General features: G+C 50.2%; 6 protein-coding genes across 6 annotated transcripts; 3 read left to right on the plus strand and 3 right to left on the minus strand.

Moving 5' to 3' along the window:
* Nucleotides 1-1026: 1026 nt before the first annotated feature.
* GUITHDRAFT_136077 (hypothetical protein) lies at nucleotides 1027-4024 on the minus strand (the record flags this gene model as incomplete). The annotated part of the gene is made up of 16 exons (XM_005836331.1): nucleotides 1027-1152; nucleotides 1199-1243; nucleotides 1443-1487; nucleotides 1720-1788; nucleotides 1835-1894; nucleotides 1945-1983; nucleotides 2028-2114; nucleotides 2162-2288; nucleotides 2331-2419; nucleotides 2477-2620; nucleotides 2664-2751; nucleotides 2798-2862; nucleotides 2909-3124; nucleotides 3171-3247; nucleotides 3300-3562; nucleotides 3609-4024. The coding sequence occupies 16 exons, from the start codon at nucleotides 4022-4024 to the stop codon at nucleotides 1027-1029; spliced, it is 1956 nt and encodes a 651-aa protein (XP_005836388.1).
* Nucleotides 4025-4311: 287 nt separating this feature from the next.
* On the plus strand, nucleotides 4312-5957 carry GUITHDRAFT_104940 (hypothetical protein; the record flags this gene model as incomplete). Its single annotated transcript, XM_005836332.1, has 10 exons — nucleotides 4312-4542; nucleotides 4585-4665; nucleotides 4850-4951; nucleotides 4992-5090; nucleotides 5135-5172; nucleotides 5430-5469; nucleotides 5525-5567; nucleotides 5618-5697; nucleotides 5745-5798; nucleotides 5844-5957. 10 exons carry the CDS (start codon nucleotides 4312-4314, stop codon nucleotides 5955-5957), a joined length of 882 nt encoding a protein of 293 aa, XP_005836389.1.
* Nucleotides 5958-6025: 68 nt separating this feature from the next.
* Nucleotides 6026-8949, minus strand: GUITHDRAFT_136078 (hypothetical protein; the record flags this gene model as incomplete). Its single annotated transcript, XM_005836333.1, has 6 exons — nucleotides 6026-8039; nucleotides 8104-8223; nucleotides 8277-8359; nucleotides 8409-8633; nucleotides 8681-8831; nucleotides 8888-8949. 6 exons carry the CDS (start codon nucleotides 8947-8949, stop codon nucleotides 6026-6028), a joined length of 2655 nt encoding a protein of 884 aa, XP_005836390.1.
* Nucleotides 8950-10261: 1312 nt separating this feature from the next.
* On the plus strand, nucleotides 10262-10673 carry GUITHDRAFT_68026 (hypothetical protein; the record flags this gene model as incomplete). Its single annotated transcript, XM_005836334.1, has 2 exons — nucleotides 10262-10443; nucleotides 10493-10673. Coding segments are annotated over 2 exons (363 nt in total), but the record flags the coding sequence as incomplete, so codon positions are not given.
* A 4624-nt stretch (nucleotides 10674-15297) lies between these two features.
* GUITHDRAFT_68126 (hypothetical protein) lies at nucleotides 15298-16283 on the minus strand (the record flags this gene model as incomplete). Its single annotated transcript, XM_005836335.1, has 3 exons — nucleotides 15298-15410; nucleotides 15454-15597; nucleotides 15644-16283. Coding segments are annotated over 3 exons (897 nt in total), but the record flags the coding sequence as incomplete, so codon positions are not given.
* A 798-nt stretch (nucleotides 16284-17081) lies between these two features.
* GUITHDRAFT_85780 (hypothetical protein) lies at nucleotides 17082-19557 on the plus strand. Its single transcript, XM_005836336.1, has 14 exons — nucleotides 17082-17244; nucleotides 17293-17343; nucleotides 17389-17446; nucleotides 17495-17793; nucleotides 17839-17943; nucleotides 17992-18043; nucleotides 18129-18156; nucleotides 18203-18251; nucleotides 18298-18435; nucleotides 18485-18583; nucleotides 18626-18756; nucleotides 18806-18986; nucleotides 19034-19069; nucleotides 19121-19557. Exons 1-14 carry the CDS (start codon nucleotides 17086-17088, stop codon nucleotides 19193-19195), a joined length of 1461 nt encoding a protein of 486 aa, XP_005836393.1. The 5' UTR covers nucleotides 17082-17085; the 3' UTR covers nucleotides 19196-19557.
* Nucleotides 19558-19585: the final 28 nt, after the last annotated feature.

Genomic DNA, 19585 nt, shown 5'->3' on the forward strand with positions numbered 1-19585 from the left:
TTTTTATCTCAAATGATGTATTTTTATCCGTTTCTTATTGACTCTTGACGTCAATTCTTGAATCCTTTGTTGTTTTGCCTTTTTCGGTTATCAGAATGAAATATTGTCCATCTCTTTTGTGCTGTTTCCCCTTCTCTTCTCCTTGCTCCTCCTGAAGTGCTCTCTAGTCTTTTCCCGCCTATCTCCTGTCTCTTGCCTCGCCCTCCTTCTCGCCCTCTCCTCTCCTCTCAACTTTCTCGCTCCCCCTCCTTCTCAGCAGTCCAACCACAAACCATCGAAAAATCCGAAGAATCCACAATCAGTACCCCACCCCACCCTCACATACTTAGTACCCCACCCTCAAATCAGTCATTAAAAATACCCACCCTATCACAAGTGATTTTAAAGACCCTCACCCACTCTAGATTTGAGTCCATTTGGCCCGTTACAGGTACCCCTACCTACCCCCCTATCACACAACCCCTGTACAAATGTACCCTGCTGAAGATGACCCTCATCTGTCACACTTTGTGTCCGTTACCCCCTTTTTTACATGGTTTTCTAGGGGTGGGGGTGATTTTCCCCTGAACTCAGGTACGCGTGGGTTGCGAGAATGGGGATGGCGGGGGGTCCGTATCCTTCATGTCCTGACGCGATCCTTCATGTCCTGACGCAAGCAAAGATCTCTCCTTCCTCTTGTCTTTCTTGATCAAGTCGAACTCCTGCGAGCGATGAGACTATGTGATGTCATATGAACACGGCTGCAAACAATTGTATAACCCCCGAGCACCTGCCACAGATCTTCGAAAACGATCAGAGAGGTTTGAAAGATTTACAGATCAGCTCTTCGCATTCAACAGGAAACATCCTGTCAAGATTCACGATCTTTGAACAATTTCTTCACTCCTTGCTGAAATACAATCGACTCTGTTGTATTTTACAATTTGACCGAATAAACACTACGAGAATGTCATTAGCAGCCCCCGCCCCCCTCTTCCGTCCGCGTCGTCAGTCAGGAGGAAAGTCAATGCGCGAGTCCCTCTCTGCTCAGATCCTCCATGCAGTTATCGGGACAGTGAAGCCAACGATGCGAGAGAGCACACTCCCGCCTGCCGAGATCATGATGCCGATCATGAGGCGGAAGAGAGACTCTGAGAAGGGAAACCCCAAGACCTGCAGCCACCGTCTCGTCCTTGCAGAGAGGAGGAGAGTGACTCACGTGCAGCGGCGAGTGCGCGTCCTTCTGTGCAAGCCTGACGACGTCCTAGCCAGGATTGGATCAGACGATTAGAGTAGTGAAGCAGAGGAGGACAGGAGGACAGGACTTGATGATACTTGGTTACAAGGAGGGCATGATACGAGGAAAGAATAGAGAAGAACAGGAGGGAAGTCCCGCTAGACAAGAAATCAAAGGGAGACGAGGAAAAGAGACAGGCACAGGGTTTGGGCAGAAGAAGATTTACCAGGTACTTGACCGCTCTCTCAGCCTGTTCCTTCACTGCCGGATACTGCAAGAAGACAGAGTTAAGATGAGAGCAGGAACAAGGAGGAGAGGATCATGATCAGAGAGATCACATCTGAAGCGAAGGAGTGTAGCCTGCCGACCAAGGTCACAAGAGCAGCATCGCCAGCCTGCAGGATCTCACTTGAGTTGCTCATTCATCAGCACCGCAGGATCGTGTAGAATGTTCTGGGTCGAGGACGAGGTGAGTCTGCCGTCAGCTCCGATGGGAGCCTTACATTGGTCCTCGCTCCCAGCTGTATGATGCGGGTGACGTCCCTTCCCAGTATGAAGGCCAGCATCAGGGCCTGGAGGCGTCGATTAGTTCAAGGGCCCCGACTCAGAAAGCGGGACCTGACAGTCCGATACCCCCAGGAGCTGGGCGTTCCCTCCTCCCCGAAAGAATGCAACGACCTTGACAACTTTCAGTTGAGCAGGACGGGGCAGGGGATGCGGAGCCTTACGAAGTGCAGGAAGAGTACGCAGCAGACCAAGAACGAGACCTGGAACAAAATCACTAGCGACCCCCTGTCAGCTGTCAGCTTACAGTGACTATGAAGTCGACGGATCGAGCCAGAAACGTGGAAGAGTTCTGCTTCTTGATGTACTGGCGGAGGACCAGCCATGCTCGTACCTGCATACCGGCCCGTCATGCGGGCAGAGACGGGGGAAATTTAGGACCTGAGAAACAGAGGAGATCGAGAGATGTGGCAGGCAGGCTCGTCGAGCTGCGCGCAAGTCGAGGAGAGCACAGAGGTATCTTGCTCTTCGATTTAGCCGCCGGTAGGACTCGACAGCTACGTTTGTGCTGGGCTGATCTCAGGAAGAAGGAGGGGAAATAAGAAGGCACCATGTCAGGATGCCCATTCCCATCACGAAGTTCGCCAACGTGCAGCTGACCGTAAGCGCGACCTCGGCTGTAGAGGAGCCGAACGCTGCCTGAAGGAAGCACAGATGTCACGTGAAGTGGGTCGAGGCCAGAAGACGACGGGGGACCCGCAGCAGCTCGACGGGGGGTACAGTGAGGTCTTGGAAGCGCATCCGAGGACAAGTCGAGTCGTTGGGGAGACCCAGGCAGAGGGTCATAAGGCGATGGGTGGGAGCCGTCATGGCAAACGCCATGGCGCCGAAGAACGGGAGCTGCAGAAGCGATGATGGGAGTGATACCGCAAGGAGACAGGACCTGCGAACTCTTCCGCTTCTGCTCTTTCCTCGCCACGTAAACCTCGCGGCACAAGTCGTACAGCGATACGGTGAACGTCTTCCTGTTCCTGCAACAAGATATTCAGACGGGAAGGACCAGCAGTAAGGGCGCACGAGTCAAACACGGTCAGCATTTCGTTCTGCATGTAGTTCCACTGCTCCTGGAGCTCCTGGAACTGCTGCTCACCCGGTCAAACCCTGACCATCATCATCTCCCAATCTTACGAATCTGAACGACTCGGACATCTTGCGGTTCGTAAGATCATCTGTAGACGACATCGGGGAAGGGTTGTCCCCCTTGTCCAGCTCAGCCCCGTCGAGCCCAGACTTGTCGAGCTCGGCCTTCTTGTCATTCGGAGAGACGTTTGACATGAGGTCTTCGAGGTCGTCGAACGAGTACCTTCCCAGCCGGTCAGGCGAGTAGATGGCTGAGTACGTGGCCTGGCGACAGAGCATGAGGGGCTGGGAGTGGGAGGAGGGGGCCGACCAGGATGATGAGGTAGAGGAGGAGGACCTCCCTGGTCTCGTAAGTGTCCTTGCCGTTGTAGTAGAGCCAGTAAGAGCCTGAAGGCCTCAGGTGAGTGACAACAAGCTCGAGCAGCCTGGAAGATCGCACATGCGATGATCGTCATCAGCAGGATAGAGCAGAGCACCTCCTGCCACGCTCCTGCGTCAGATGCTGCGAGGGAAGCCGCGGGCCGCACCAGCGCCTTGCCGCTAAAGAAGAGGATCTTGAAGTGCTTTCCTAGATGGAGCAGGCAGCCCTTGGACCTGGCACTCGAGAGGATGGGGATGGAGAGGAACGCTGGAGCCACCGCCAAGTGAATCAGCAGCTGCAGGAATCTTACCCACCTAATCTCCATCTTCGCCGCACTCTCCCTTCCTGGCATATCAGACGGGAGGAGTAGGAGGAGAGAGGAGGGACCTGGACCGCTGGCGGTACAGAGAGCTTCCTGTCGCCAGGTCCTCGACGAGAGAGAACTCGAAGAGCAAGGGGATGCGGTTCTCGAAGTCAGCAGGCTCGGACCCCCTCGCCTCCTCGTGCTCGTCTGCCTGAGAGCTGTCATCGTCGATGGCAGTCAGGCCTGACGCCCAGCTTGCGCTCCTCTTCTTGAGCATCTGAGGATGCTGCACCCCCTCCGACAAGCTCGAGCCTGCAGCCTCCTTCTTCCATCGCACTCCCTTGATCGCAGGAGACACGAGGTAGTGGGGGAAGGGATGGTCGACTGCCGGCCTCTCGCTCTCCTCGTGCGGATTTTCCCTCCCTGCATGCTCGCACGTCCCATCTGCTGAGGGGGAACTGGGAGCCGACGAGCTCGCCACCCGTGTGGCGTCCGCCATCGTGGGAGAGCGCGGATCGGTGAAAGTGCCGATGATGAGAGGAGGGAGGCAAGGAAGGAGAGGAGAGAGGGAGTGTGAGGGGAAGGGACGAGGAGAGGCTGGAGAGCTGCTGGAGGGCAGGGAGCGGCGAAGACGGGCGGGGGCAGCGGCTCGATAGGTGGCCTGGGGAGGCAATGGTTCAAGAGGTCAGAAAGGGATTTCTGCAATTTCGGAGGTAGATTTGGCGGGAGGAGAGGGAGGGAGGAGGAGGGAAGGAGCAGCAGATGAGGAGGTCGCGTCAGCTCTGGATGCTGCTCGCCATGTTGGCGATGGCGTCAGGTGCGAAGGACAGGCGAAGCAGCGGGGAAGCAGCGGGAGTGGGCGGGGGAGCGGGAGCGGGAGGAGGAGGTGGGGGGGGAGTGGGCGGGGGGTCGGGACTGGGAGGAGCGGGAGCAGGACCTTCCGGCGGGGAGGGAAGGGAGGAGATTCTGGAGGAGAGGGCCAAAGTCATGCCCGTCTTCGTCATGTTCTATGCTCCGGTACGAGTGGGCGACCAGGTCTATCCTCTGACGGCCCCGCAGTGGTGCAATCACTGCAAGAGGATGGCGCAGGCATGGAGCGAGCTCGGAGACCGAGTGAGGAAGTCGAGGGAGATGATCCATGTGAGCTCTTCGTCTTCCTCCTACTCCTTGAGTACCACCACCACCAACAACAACAACAACAAACTCCTCCTCCTCCTCCTCCTCCTCTTCCTCCTCCTCCTCCTCCTCCTCCTCCTCCTCCTTGGTTCGACTGCCAGCTCTCCTCGTCTCTCTCCTCGTTCCTCACTGCAAAGTACCTGTGTAGATCACCAAGATAGACTGCACGTCGACCTACGGGAGCTCGACGTGCTCCCGGCATGGGATCAAGGCATATCCTACCATGAAGCTTCTCTTCAACGTCCCTGAGGTACTCCTTTCCCTCTGACCACCGTCTGATCCCCCGGCAGGAGGAGACAGTACGCGAGATCAACTACAAGCGAGCGAGGACGAGCGACGCTCTCTTCCATTTCGCACAGGAAGCGGCGGCCAACCCTCGGAAGCTCCAGGTCCCTTGCCATGAGCCGGTAAAGCTGCTGAAGCTCGTTGACAGGACAAGATCAATGCGGAGGCAGATGAGACGGCCCAGAGGTGCCTTGCGCCTCCTCTCTCTTGCCAGGTGTGACTGAAGCAATCTGCATACAAGATGGGTTCACCATCAGGAAGTGGAGAGTAAGGTTGTTTGCCATTTGTTAACCACACCCGCCAACAATTTGAGCAGGGGCCCGTCAAAGAACTTTCTGACTACAACTTTGACGAGATAGCAAGCGAGTATGTATCCTCTCAGATGTATCCCGGATGCTCTCCCTCTATACATCAGTTGCTCCGCATGTAACCAGCCCGAGCAGAGACGGAACCGTAGTCTTCGTCCAGTTCTTCGTGCCGTGGGTGAGGGAGAAGGGCACACGGGGTCAGGATTGTTTTATCTTTACTCAGCCTGCAGTGTGTCTACTGCAAGAAGCTGAAACCCACGTGGGAGGAGCTAGGTGGGGGGTCTCGAGACCTTGTTGGATCCTGACACAAGGAGTGGGTGCAGGGCTCGAGTTTGCTGAGCTGCCGGACGTGATCATCGCCAAAGTTAACTGCAAGAAGCAGAAAGTAGTCTGCAAGCATCACGTAGGGAGCTCGGGTGTGCGGGGAGTCATGTGAAGATGGCGGTCCAGGTACAGAAGGGTTATCCGACGCTGAAGCTCTTCGTCAATGGGACGGAGAGTCAGGTTCGAAGTAGGCAGTGGGTGTGCAAGACTTGACGCCTTTGCCAGTATCTAGGGCCGAGGGACCTGTCTTCCTTGAAGTTTCACGTGGAGAAGTCGCTGTGGAGGGCTGGCTTCAAACCGGACGAGTACGGCAACCTTCAGCAGTACGCAAGCCCATAGCGATCAGAGGCTCTCGAGGCCCGAGCTCCCGAGCAACATCACCCTTTCAAGATGTTTCATTTGTTCGATTATACAGTCCCAACCTCCAGCAGAAGAGATACCTCCTCCACACATCGCTGAAGCGACCTCTTGTTTCGCATCAGCATCAGCACGTCCTGCACGAGCTCCTGGCGCTTGTATCCGAGGATCGTGCCGGTGCTGCCAGTGGGCTCGTCTTTCAGGCAGAAGGACTGGTACAGGAGCATCTCGCACAGCTCCCTCAGCCGGCTCTCCAGGTCCTTGTCGATCAGATACTTGACGTACAAGTCCAGCCAGTACTTGAACTCCGAGCTGGAGTTGAGCGTCATGGAGGCGGCCAAGAGCGTCTCCACATGTGCCAAGGTGATCTGCGAGGTCTGTAGAGGGTCCATGACAATCATGGCGGGGAGATGCTGGGGCTTCACCCCACGGCTGGCGAGTTCCAAGGCCTTCCGCAGGTGGCCCTCATCCCCTCTCGCTTCCCCGCTCAACCGATGGTGTGAAAAATACTCCGACGACCGAAATTGACTCTCTGCGATCCTTACCATGCACTTCATACCCTTGTGATACGCGTAGCACTGTCCATCGCTCATTCCCACGATCGGTTGACCGTCACCGGTGATCCAAAAGTTGTCAACCTCCACCCCCTCGTGAAGCACAGCATGGATATTCGCTGAACAAGTCTCGGTCTGGCTGACCACATCCCAAACTCGGATGTTCCCGTCACAAGTCAACACACCAAGGAACGGTTCCATACCCTTGCCGGCTTGCAGGCATGTTGCCTGCGCTGAAAGAGCTATTGCTGGCATCATTCGTCGACCTTTCGTGCTGTAGACGTATAGGCATGACTCTTTGCAGGTAACAGCGCTGAACCTACGATTCGCACTGACAGCAGTCACATGCTCCTTGAAGTAATCCCGCCAGACCTCAGCGCCATCTTCCTTCACGCAGTTCACAACGCTCCAGTCATCCGCTCGAGAGCAGTTCAGGTAGAGAGACCCTTGCGAAGAGCTGCCCAGTCCGTTTGAAGCAATCTGAGAGTCGCTGCCACTACAAATCTGCAATGTGATCGTTTCTTTGTGCTTCAGGGGTTTTAGGACTTGAACTGGAAGGTTGATTACATTATCTGCTGAAGGAAGTTGTCCGGCGAGAGCCTGTCTCTTATCTCTTGTTCCATCGCCTTTTGCACCAGATGCCGCCTTTCGCTTCTTGCTGTCTGACGTTGATACGGAAGTTGTGCTTGAATTTTCATTTTGGATTGCCTCTGTGTTGCTTGGATTACTACTTTCGGTTGTAGGATTGGGCGATGTCAATGATAAGCTATTAGTTGATTGTTTCTGGCTTGCTGTAGAATTCTCAGAAATTGCAGGTAACCCATTCTCTTGTGAAGATGATGCTTTTTGTGGCTGTACCGTAGTGTGTGAATTAGTACTCGAGCTTGCAACTGTTGTTCCAGCTGATACAGGCAAGCTAGAACTTGTGCTGCCATTTTGCATTGGCTGGGAAGCAGGCAACGAATTCTGTACAGGGGAAATTTCTACTATCGAAGGCTGAACCACTTTCGGGCAAATTCTTCTCTTTCCACCCGAGGTTCTGGTCTCCTCCTGTTTCGAGCGAACAACTGTTTCCTTCATTTCGCTGACTGATACAGTGTTCACGGTTTTCGCCTCTGTTTGCCGAGATTTCTCAAAGTTGAGTTGAGCTAAGTCTTCAGGTAAATCAAGCTCACCACTATTCGCCGTCTGATCACCATAGTACTTTCGCAAGATCTTTTGCTTTTCGTCGGCTAAGACCAAAGATCCGATTTCCTTCGCAGAGAAGAAGATGACTGCCACTGTCCCATCATGGCTGCATGCCGTCAGGATGTAACTATTCTCTCCTCCCCAACTTATGTCGTAGATTTCCTGGTCGAACAATTCCTTGATTATCGTCAGGGGCTTCCCCTGCCCATTTGCAGACCAGATTGTGAATTCACTCTTTTGTGATCCCATGGCACATACTGCATCAATCTTGTTGTTTCGTTTCAAAAGCTGAGGGTGGAATGAAGCCACAGTCACTGGAGCACTACATTGAAAAACAACACATCGTCACTCCAGTGGGAATGCTCAAAGGAAACTCTCAGCCTTACCTCCATCCTTGCATAGTAGCGTCTCGCTCCCATCGCGCGTCATCATCTTTGCCTCCATCGCGTTTCAAAAGTGCGCAGGTGTACTTGTTGCTTATGAAGGCGTTCACTGTCGCCAGATTCCTTCAAAACAAAAGTAAATGGACATCGAATGGCCGTGGCAGTGCAATCATTACTGTCCATCCGGCGACCAGCTGAGCCTGAGGAACATTGGCTCATCAGGAGCCTCAATGTATCCTGCTGTGTTCTTTACTTCTTTCTATTCAAGAAAGAGTAAGAACATCACAGTGACAACCTCCATCATCCACCTGCCAATCTCGAACCCTCCAGACGACAGTGCTCTTTTCTTCACCGCCGATGACTTGTGCTGCTAGATACTTACCGATCGGATCCCAGGAGACTCCCTTGACCATTCCATTCTCGCGCAACTTTGCCACAGGCACATTTCCATGAAGGTCCCAAACAAAGACGTAGTTGTCCAATCCACAGGAAGCAAGTCTAGTCCCATTCGGACACCAGGCTACATGCAGTACCTACAACAATCTCACCAGGGATGCATCCAGACTCCTTGCAGCATTACGTCAAGTTCGTGTCCTCGGAAGGAATGCCTGACAATCCACTCTTCGTAGCTGAGGTTCTTGTTGCCAAGCGTCTTGATAGGGTTGGCATAAGTGTAGCCGAGATGCAGAACTAAGACAGTCTTGTCTCCAGCACAGCTCGCAAGAAATCTCCTGTGAAAGTGGAAATGTCATCACATACCAGGTCGGACACTATCCCATGCAAGTACCCGCAAGGGGACCACCGCACGCAGTTAACCGCCTCAGTATGATGGTTGCAAGAGCTCAACATCTTTGGCGATGTACTGTTATCCTGCTTGATACATTCCATGTTCCATATTCTTATCATGCAATCTGTGTAATGCTACATCAGTCTGCGCTCGTTCGAAACGAAAGATGACCTCCACCGCCTGTCGCTAGTCTCGATGAGTCAGGTCGACAATGCACCGAGTAGATAGGTGTTCGATTATCATGAGAAACCCACTCTGGCTTTACAATCTTCATTACTGAATCTGGATAGAGCATGTCAGTTAAGCTGGAACCACGACAACACTCGACCGTGTTTCTCCTCCTGTCTACAACGAGCAAACATTGTTTCAAAACTACTTCCTCTTCTTGTCAACATAGCACTATCACCCTCAACGATGTCCCTACATGCCTCCCCCCCCATGAACAAGGCAGTCTCAACATATCACATCCTTCGCTTCTCTGTATATCCGGCTTCCTGCCTAGGTTTGGCAGGAGGGGAGAGAATTGTGCGAGCCAAGCTCCTCAAGCTCCCGCCAAAACTTCTCCTACCCCTCATACTCCACCCCCACCCCCATCAATTCCAGGCCCGATTGTAATAGCAGTACCCCACGAATATCGAAAGAGCTTTCCTACCTTGTCCACCCCTCCCTCAGACCCCACCCACCACCTTCTGCCCCAGGTTCCAAGAGCTCTGAGGCGAACCTCTGAAACATGGCCGTTACAACGGTCTGTTAAAGGCGTTACAAATGCGAACGATAGGGCGTAACGGTCACACCATGGATTCGCTTCATGCAGCGGCGAGAGCAGGAGATCTTAAGGTGAATGCAAACGCGTCCTCCTTCCTTCTCCTGCTCCAGCTGCTTCAACTGCTTCAGTTGCTCCTTGTCTCCATCATTCCTGCTCCTGCTCCTGCTCCTGCTCCTTCTTCTGCTGTTCATCACTTGATCCAACTGTGGGATTCCGCCATGCTGGCTGTTATGATCCTCATCCTCATCCTCGTCCTCGCGTTCATCATCACTCTAACTCCGCCCTGTCCTCCTCTTCATCCTTTCATTTCCCTTTGAAGTGACAATCTTCCATAAAACATGGACGTTTCATTTGCCTGTTGTGTGTGTCGCAAGTTTCTATTGATTGCCTTGATCTTGTGTACAATTCGTCTGCCGTATATTTTTCCTGATGTGAGTTTTTGTACACTTATAAGCTTGAACATGCTGTTTCACTTTAACCATCAGACTATTCCTCCTCGATTGTCTCAGTGACTTGCATTTTCGATTCAGGAAATTGAGCGTATCCTTGCAATTCCAGACGGGAAAGCTCCTGATCCCAACGACAAGGACAATCTTGGGAGGACTGCTTTGCACATGGCAGCATGGGCAGGACATGCAGACGTTGTGCGGAAATTATTAGAAGTTGGAGCTGATCCTAACGCACACGCCATGGACGATATGACATGCCTGCACTTTGCCTGCCAAAAGGGGTCGGTGGCATGCATCTCTATCCTCATCGAGCATCAGGCGGATCTTGAAGCTCTTGACAGGTGAAGTTTTGACTTCCGTTGTCATTTGGCGATCTGAGTACTCTCGCAGGAAGAAAAAAAATACTCCATTGCACATGGCTTGTGAAAAAGGACACATTGAAATAGTGAAGCTGCTTGTGGAAGCTGGGAGTAACTTGAAGGCCAAGAACAAATTCCATAAAACTCCTTTTGATGCTAGTGCAAATGAAGAAACGCGAATGGCACTGCCAGGAGGTTTTAGCAAGGTTTGAGCAATTGATTCCACAAACATGAGCCACTGACCCTTGTTTTGAAGGTCAAGGGGGAAAAGAGCAATTGGCGAGAAAAAGATCAAGAAGGTTTCAACAAAGCTCAGGAGGAATTGCAAGCCATGAAAGAAGAAAAACGGAAAATGAGGGAACTAGCAAAGCAGCAAAAAGCTAAAGAGAAACAATTGAAGGGAACGGAAAATGATGAGGATACTTTGAACGTCGACGATGAAGAATCGCCATTCGCTGTGCCTACAAAGTCCAAGGCAGAGCAAGGCAGCATGTTGAAAAAGAGAACAACCCCAGAGGAAGTTTCGGTGGAGCCCCCTGCAAGCAAATTGGCAAAGACGGAAGACGATGCTGTCGAGAATGATTCGGATGCGAAGGAACAAGGGCATGCAGCTTCAACTTCAAGTGAACAAGCCGGAGCTGCTGCTGCGCCTGCGCGTCCTGGTACTGCAGCTGATCAAAATGGAGCTGGTCAAGATGAGACGACAGCCGAGGTTGTTTATCTAGGCGATTGCGATTTGTTGTTGTCAACTGACGCAGAAATTTATCAGCTATCACGTTTGTTAGCTAGCAGAGGCGACATTGAGGATATGCTTATTGACGAGCCAGACAATGAGGTTCGTAACGTTTCAACAACTTCTTATTGTTCTTTTCTTTTGACAGTTTTCCTTTTGCCCCCTGCTCTTTTTAGGAGCTGTTGTTGATGAAATCGCAAATCGATCAGGTTCTATTTTTGATCGGACCCTGTCGTTTGACTCACTGTTGTCTTGTGTCAACAGGCCATCGCCCTTACAGAGGCGCGTCGGCAGAAGCAGAGAACCTAGTCCTAACCAGGGATCTGGAACAAGTCGGCCCACTCCGGCATCGCCCCCGGAGCCTCGAGGAACAAGCGCTGCACCGGGTAACTCTCAAGTTTGCCGCAGTGCCGTCACCCCGCTAGCCAGTATTTTGTTTTCTAAAAAAAAAGCCTATCACCGAGCCCGCCTATCAGGATGATGGCGCCAAAAATTCTCCAGCAAACCACATAGCAAAGAGGATGGGGAAGAGTGGAGTCTTCATTGGGGATTCACGGATGAAGATTAGAATGTTTGCTCTTTCATGCTGTGTGGAAATGAAGTATGACACCAGAAAGAAATGTAACAAGAAGATGTTGAATTAAGTGTAATGTGCACTTTGCAGTAAGAGGAAACATCAAGTCTCCACTATTAGCCAAACCTTGCGCTGTTTGTTGCTGGAATTTGACGTCAGAGCAGGCGCACGCCTCATGCTTAGCTGGGACCTTGTGCAACAGCGAAAGATCGCAGATGAGCAGAGGCGAGAAGCGTTCGCGGATTACAGCGGAGACGAAGAGTCGGTGGTGTCTGATGATGACGGTGAGGCAACACTGCTTGCTTCTTAAACCACAGCCCACATGACTTGATTGATCATGTTTCTCAGCGGAAGTTGGATATCAAGGCAATGTACAGACAACAAAATTGTCTTCATTCTTGGCGAACAAAAATGTCAACAGGACTGCAGGTAGTTTCGTTCTTTGCATAGAATTAATCCAGTAACTGAATGCTATTGAACAGATGCTGGCCAAAGCAACAAGACGTCTCACGGAAATGGATGGAGCAAGGTTAACAGCAATGTTCCAAGAGACCAGACTTCTGGATGGATTGACAATAATGTGAATGCAAACTATCAAAAAGCGTTGAAGGACATATCTGTTCAATTCAGTCAGGCAATTGCAGAGTGCAGTTCACAAAAGGTTAGTTCGCCCGTCCAAGAAGTCAAAGCCAAGTCAGATGCAATTTGCACTGAAAGAAAACTCTCTCCTGACTTGGAAGTCAGTCCATCGAACTCCAAAGGTACCTGATACTCGTTTGAGGAAGAGACTTTTTTCTGACAATCTGCAAGGTGATGAGCTTCGAATCAATATCAATCCGCAGCAGAATAAAACTAAATCCAGCGTTCGACCATATAGCAATGCTAACTCGAAACGCAGAAGCATTGCCTCTATGCCTCAAAGAAAAAATCAAGACCTGAACGTCAAGACCAACAAACGAGCGAAGGAAAAGATTGGAAGCAGGAACCATCGATTTTATCAAAAGGTTGGTACATCAAGATGTTCAGAACTTGAAGAAGAAATAGAAGACTTTGTGAATGATCAATGCAATATCATTGATACCAATTCAGCATCTTGCAAATCGATTGAAAAAACAACTGGTGGAGATGATTCAAGCAGCAGCAGGCGTAACATACGGAATTGGATTTCAGGACTAGATGATTCAGCAGCTTTGAATGCCAAGTCTTTGTCTTCAAGAGCGGCAGAGAAACGATCCAAAAAGTATCCAGAGAAAATACTCTCACAGCGAGATGAGCCGAGTGGAACAAGCCTCACCTGTGATGACATTCTTACCACGTCGATGTTATTGGAGGACACTGAGACCGTGCCAACTCCTCAAACTGATAGACAACGAAATGGACTGAATATAGATGATGAAATTGGTGAATTCTCAGATGGAAACGACAATTCAATGCTTGAATCCTCTACTTCAGTCCAAGATGATTCGAGAAGGGTATTTCCATCGTTCCTGGACAAACTTGACATCACAGATATAAGTACAAGTCTTCAACCTCTTCGCTCCCGCAAACGTAGTAGAAGTAAAGGGGAGCTTGGCCAATGTTTGAATAGATTTTTTATTCGAACGGAGCAAGAAAATGCTCTGTTCAAGCATGTAAACCAGAATCATAGGGATGATCTGAGTACAAGTGCTGACAGGGAATTTTTTTGTGCACATGTGCAGTCTTTGAGCTTCGAAATGAATTTAGTGCGGGTAGAATCATCATTGTGCCATGACTGCGATCACATGAAAAAGCTTACAATATTTCTGTTGTTTCCGAAGACTATATGGAAGGATCTGGGGTTTGGTCAAGGGCACATTATCAAAGTTTCCATGCCGTGGCATGCATTTGCAACAACGTCTGGAAAATATATTCTTTGCTCTGAAAAATGCATATCGATTGGTGTTGAGGCTTTGAATACGATTTCTGATCCACCCCAACAAGTGGCCGAGAAAATTCTTTGTGATGCAAATTCAACATCCACAGTCAACTTTTCTGAATTTTGTAAACTTGAATCCTTTTTTCCTCAAGGGAGGGAATATCAGAGATTACACCTCGGAAATTTTGAAGCTCTCAATTTGGAAGACTTCGGTGATGGTGAGGGCTCTAATGCAATAACATGTATCTCAAATGTGCATCCGTTCATGGTAGATTTGTCCGTTGCTGGTCAAATCATTGGAATTCACCCAAGGCACCTGCTGATCTCAAGGGCTGAATTAGGCGATATTGATTCATGCTACCGTGGACTCCTTGCAAAGACGAATTATTCTGACTTGTCATTCCTGCAACCTGGTATAGTGATCATGGACAATACTGAGACGTGTACAATCAACATACCAGTACCATTTGTGAACAAATGGATGGAACCATTGCTTTCGGCTGATGTGTGTTCCAGTTTTGAATTTCATTGCTTGTCAATTTCTCCCGATATGAAACTCAGAAACAACTCTTCCATAGCAAAAAGTTGCGATAAGACCGAGACGCCACTTCAATTAGTGGTCACTGAAAAGTCATACTTTTACAAGGTGGAAACGCCAAAGGAACACCAAACCTCTGACCTGATTTCAGGAGCAGCTAAGCTGTCTTCCGTATCCGAAATTAATGTTCGAGTCAAAATTCTTTTGGTGCAGTTGATTGAGGTCCTTACTTTGCCAAACCCCACCAAATTCCATCTGTGGTTATCTGTACGTGAGAAGTCAATGAAGGAAACAGGAGTACCGAACGTTTTGGCTTACATCACAGATGCCTGTCAGGTATTGGCATGCCAGAGCGTTTTAAAACAAGGGGATGTGTTACTCATACGTGACGCGATCGTGGTCAGTTCCAGCTGTTGTGAAAATAGTGTTCCGCACTCCAATTCAGTCTGCATCAACATTGATAGTTTATCTCAAATCGTAAAGGTTGGCTCGAATAAGGAGCTTCTCTATGAAGAATCTGAGAATCAATTTATTTTACCCTACTGTTATGTCCCAAAGCCATTACTGGAGGAATTCCAACACGCCCTGGGTTTACACTGTGATTTTGAGAATTCTGGTGGATCGTACCTCCGTTTCGAAGGGAAAATCGCTGAGATTGATGCGATCAAGGTATCAAGAATATGCCCAGAGTGCAGATCCTCAAATCGCTTCAGAGAGATCGAGTTGCCTGATGAGACCTCGAGGATGAATTCCTGTCTTTGTTTGGAGTGCGGATTCGTGGACCATCGATCTGCTTGCCGTGACATTGAATCTTGCCATGTTATCGTGCGAACAGTTGCTGGCAAGGACGTCGACTTTTGTTTGGACAACGTGCACATCACACAACTTCTTGCTTCATTGTCAGATGCTACCAACCCTGAGATCGAATTTCTCCTACATCGCTCCGTCGAAGGGACAGGGTTTTGGTGGTGCACAGTCTGTGCAGAAGGCCTGCAAGATGGAATGCAGCTGCAGGTGGTAAACATCTCGTTGTGCTAGTACGGTGATCATCCTGATAACCCTATTCTCAACATGATTGTACATTTTCAAGAGAACTATTCAACTCCCATCCACGTCTTGAGGGTTGGGACTAATAAAGCCAGCAGTGCACCGCTCCCTCCTAAATGAAGTGCCTTGAATCCGAATCCAGTGTAAAGTCCAGTTAGTCCTGTTCAATCTAAGGTAAGGATTTGGTGGCCGCAGCATCATACTGTACTTGCCTTTCTGTTTTACGATGGTAGCACCAGTGCCGACTAGATGGCGGAAGCCCCTTGAACAGATTTCGAACGAACAAACTTCCCGCCTCGGAACGGATGCAAGAAACGTTCGTTGTCGAACTGAACGGATTACATCCCCTGCAGCATGAATCAACAAAGAGGAATCATTGGAGAACAATCTGACCGGGAGTGTTAAATACAGCACCAAAGATTCCAGCTGCGAATCCACCAGCAAACTGCTGCAGCATCTTCATGTCATCTGGAATAAAGTGGCTTGACTGCTCTTGGAAATGCTGCAGGCTTGCGAAATATGCCGCTGTCCAGCTCAGCTGGCGGTACTGCAGGCCTGGAAATCCTGCATAGAGACCTGGCCAACCTCTTGTTTTGATGATGTCTTTGATGACAGCCAACGCATTGTTCTTGTAAACATTGTTCTTATCGAGTTGCAAGGCGATCTTGGAGATCTCGATGGGTTGTATAGTAATCGCTTCTGGCACAGAGGCGACAGCTCCAGCAATTGCTTTCGTGAAACCTGTACCTTCCTTCTCCGACTTCTTGAATATTCCCACGTGGACAATGGGAAACAAGAAAAATTTCAGAATGCGCATATATGTTGCTCGGACCATTTCTGGGACGATGCCCTGGGTGGCAAAGCCTTTCAATCCATGCTCCTTGTAAAAGTTCTGGAGAAGTTCAGCTGTTGGTTTTGCACGACCTTCCGCTGCTGCCGACATACGCAATGCTCTCACAAGGTCGACAGGATACATCAGTGTAGCAGTCGAAACTGCTGCAATGGTGATGGGGGGTAAGGTTGCGAAAACACTCTGGCTTAACTTCTTAGCAGCTGCATAAAAGAATTCGAAGAAATCAGTTTGAAATAACAGCGCGGGAATGTAACAAGGTAATTTTCATTTACTCGCCTTGTGATGCCTGTCCTGCCGCAAGGAGCATGCAAGGATCCCAAGCATGCAGATCCTCGCGTGCGAAGTAACATGAGGACGCGATGAAATCGTGCTTGAAAGGGTCGGAGATGAAGGAAGCGCTTGAGTCAGGATTCAGGAGAGGAAGAGGTGGCGTGGGGTGGGGCAACGAGGCTGAAACTAGGAGAGGAGCGAGCGAGAGTATGGCGAGAGCTCGCATGGCGAACTCACTTCGGTACGTAGGGTCCTGGTTTGGATCCTCTCAGTGGAGGGGTACCGGCTTACTGGAGGAACACCATGTTGATGGGGGTAGGGGTAGAAGGGGTGGATTAACGGAGGGGGTAGGAGGGGGAGGGGGGATGGGGGTGAGGAGTCGCAAGGGAGTCGCAATGTGAACAAATTCCAGTTTTAAAAGAGAATGTTTTAATATTTGTACCGCCTCGTCGGATTATTATATTTTTATAGACTCCTCAAAGAACGTTTTAAGTGTGTACTGCAGCTACTCAAATCATACTTTCCGTTGGTCCGCAGTGTACGGTACTTTCAGGGGCCCATTCTGTGCTCGTGGTAGTTTAATTTTAAAAATATTTACAATTTTTGTACAACATAAAGATTTTTTGCATGCAAATATAACTTCTAATTCTTTTAAAGATAGTTTTACTATTTTAACAAATTGACTAGTTAGTTGGTCAGGCCTTGCCCTTTCATGGCAGGAACGAAGCGGAGAAACAGTGCAATGAAGTGGATGCGGAGGGTGCCGAAGGGCACAGCGAGAAGTTCATGGTCGATGATGACGATGATGATCATGACGATGGCAATGATGGCTGAAAGTGTTCCCATCAAGCCTGAGTCTCATCCTATCGAGGTAGTCAAGTCTCAGGTGGTTTGTCCTGATTCGCAGATGCGATCGCAGGGCTACCAAGTCGTGGCGAGTACGCGTGGGTACACGTTAGCAGAGAAGCCTGTTCGTACCTGGATACGAGTAGGATGGTCTTGATTGCCTGCTCAGGTGTCTGGGCTATGCGATGTAGTGAAGCAATACGCCGGCTACTTTAACGTCACCACCGGTAGTGTAATCTGTGTGGCATAGCATCGTAATGGTGTTCTTTTTTCAGCCACGAAGATGTACTTCTTTTGGTTCTTTGAGTCTCGCAGCAAGCCTGCAACCGATCCCGTCATCCTCTGGATGACCGGAGGGCCTGGCTGCTCCAGCGCGATTGCGCTGTTCAGGGAGAATGGACCCTGTACCATCCAAGACGACCTTACAACCAAGAAGAATCCTTTCTCATGGAACAGCAATGCCTCAATCCTGTATATAGACCAGCCAGCAGGAACGGGCTTCTCTTATGGTGAAGACTCGGATTTTGATCATAATGAGGAGGAAGTTTCGCGGGACATGTACAATTTTCTTCAGGAACAAGCTTTACTAAAAGACATAAGGGTCTGAAATTCCTCCCAGGCGTTCTTTTCTGCGCACAAAAATTATGTCAAGAATGATTTCTTCATCTTTGGCGAGTCATACGGCGGACATTTCGTGCCAGCGACTGCCTATCAAGTTTTCAAGGTGGGAACAAGTTTTCTCTGGTACCCGTGAGTTTTTTTTTTTCCGCAGGGGATGCAGGACAAGAGGGACATCCCGTTGAAGCTCAAAGGAGTCGGAGTTGGTAATCTCCTCTTGCTCCTCCTCCACCCCAAACTGTCTTTCACTTTCATGCTCAAACTTGCTCGCCCCTTCTAAAACGCCGGCAGGAAACGGCTTGACTGCGCCTGAGATTCAGTGCGCTCTTCTGCGCAAGGGTGTTGAATACTTATCCTTCTGTCAGATATCAGTATTATGCTGAGTATGCCGTGAAAAATCCCGTGCATCCTCTCGTGCGTGATGACACTTGCTTGCTCGTTCCTTATCTCATGCTCGCAGGTGAGCAAGCCTGAAGAGCTCGCCATGCGAGCTGCCGCAAGCGTCTGTGTAGCAAACATCCAGTTGTGTCAGAGCAAGGACGCATTCTGCGAGACAGCCTTTGCTATCTGTGGACTGTCCCAGGTCAGCCCAGTTCAGGTACGACCGACTCGTTGGTGAAAGGAAGCCTCCAACCGTCGTGCTGCAGATGACAGGGATCAACCTCTACGATGTCAGGCAGAGGTGCGAGACGCCGCCCCTTTGCTACGATTTCTCAAACATCAACAAGTTCTTCCAGCTCCCCAAGGTGAGCTGAGATGCTCTGTTCGCGCCTGAACTGATTTCGCAGGTTCTGAACGAGCTGGGGACTGGCCCACACTTGTGGAAGGAGTGCAACTTCAAGGTGAACTCAGCATTCCACAGTGACTGGATGCACCATTTCCAGACCGTCTTCCCTGAGATGCTGGATGCCGGTGTAAGGTGAGCTGGATCAAAGCTGAACAGTCCCATGGCGTTGAGAGGTTTTCAGGGTTCTCATCTATGCGGGCGAGATGGACTATATCTGCAACTACTTGGGTAACAAGGCATGGGCTCTGCGGCTGCCATGGAGCGGACATGACGCTTTCAATGCGGAGGGTGATCACGAATGGATGGTGGGAGGAAGTAAAGCGGGCCTTGCGAGAACTGTGGATGGCTTCACTTTCCTTCAGGTGCTGGACTTGCAGAGAAGTATGAGCGAACTGACTCATCCCGACAGGTTTATAATGCAGGACACATGGTCCCACTCGATCAGGTGCCTCATTCATTGCCTCGTTTTCTATCATTGATCATGCGTGTTTGATAGCCGGCCAATTCACTTGCAATGCTGAGCACTTTCCTAGCTGGTGGATCGTTTTACTCTCCTTCTCGTAAGGCCTAAGCCGGGAAATCGCATGCCGCTTGAATAACTGAGTAACTTCGGAGCTGCGCAACTTAAAGGCTCGCCGGGTCAGGCTTAAGGCTCGGTCAGGAACGGCTTGTTTGTAAGCCTTAAAAAACTTGCCACTTGCCAGTGATAGTACGTACTACCATTACCGTAGCCTGCCGCGATGCGGACTCTCTGAGTCCGTCCGACCGTCACAGAACTTCCGAATTCCGAAGTTCGGAACGGTCCAGGAGTCCGGGAGCAGCCCGGCCCGGGCCGCGCTCAGTCGAGTCCGCCGAACGGGCCCGGCGATCGGAACCGGCAAGTTTGAATTTCAAGTTCCCTTACTATTATATATTATTGAAATTTTCTGGCGCAATCCCTTTTAAATCGTAATAAGAGATT

The sequence above is a fragment of the Guillardia theta genome, assembly GCF_000315625.1.
Source record: "Guillardia theta CCMP2712 unplaced genomic scaffold GUITHscaffold_18, whole genome shotgun sequence".
Taxonomy (NCBI): domain Eukaryota; class Cryptophyceae; order Pyrenomonadales; family Geminigeraceae; genus Guillardia; species Guillardia theta.

What these genes read in the sequence shown, in the direction of transcription:
- GUITHDRAFT_85780 (XM_005836336.1), top strand. Translation starts at nt 17,086, where the DNA reads ATGGCAGGAACGAAGCGGAGAAACAGTGCAATGAAGTGGATGCGGAGG. An exon ending in CCCAGGTCAGCCCAGTTCAG is followed by an intron (nt 18,436 to 18,484) that starts GTACGACCGACT and finishes GTCGTGCTGCAG; the next exon opens with ATGACAGGGATCAACCTCTA. An exon ending in ATGCTGGATGCCGGTGTAAG is followed by an intron (nt 18,757 to 18,805) that starts GTGAGCTGGATC and finishes AGAGGTTTTCAG; the next exon opens with GGTTCTCATCTATGCGGGCG.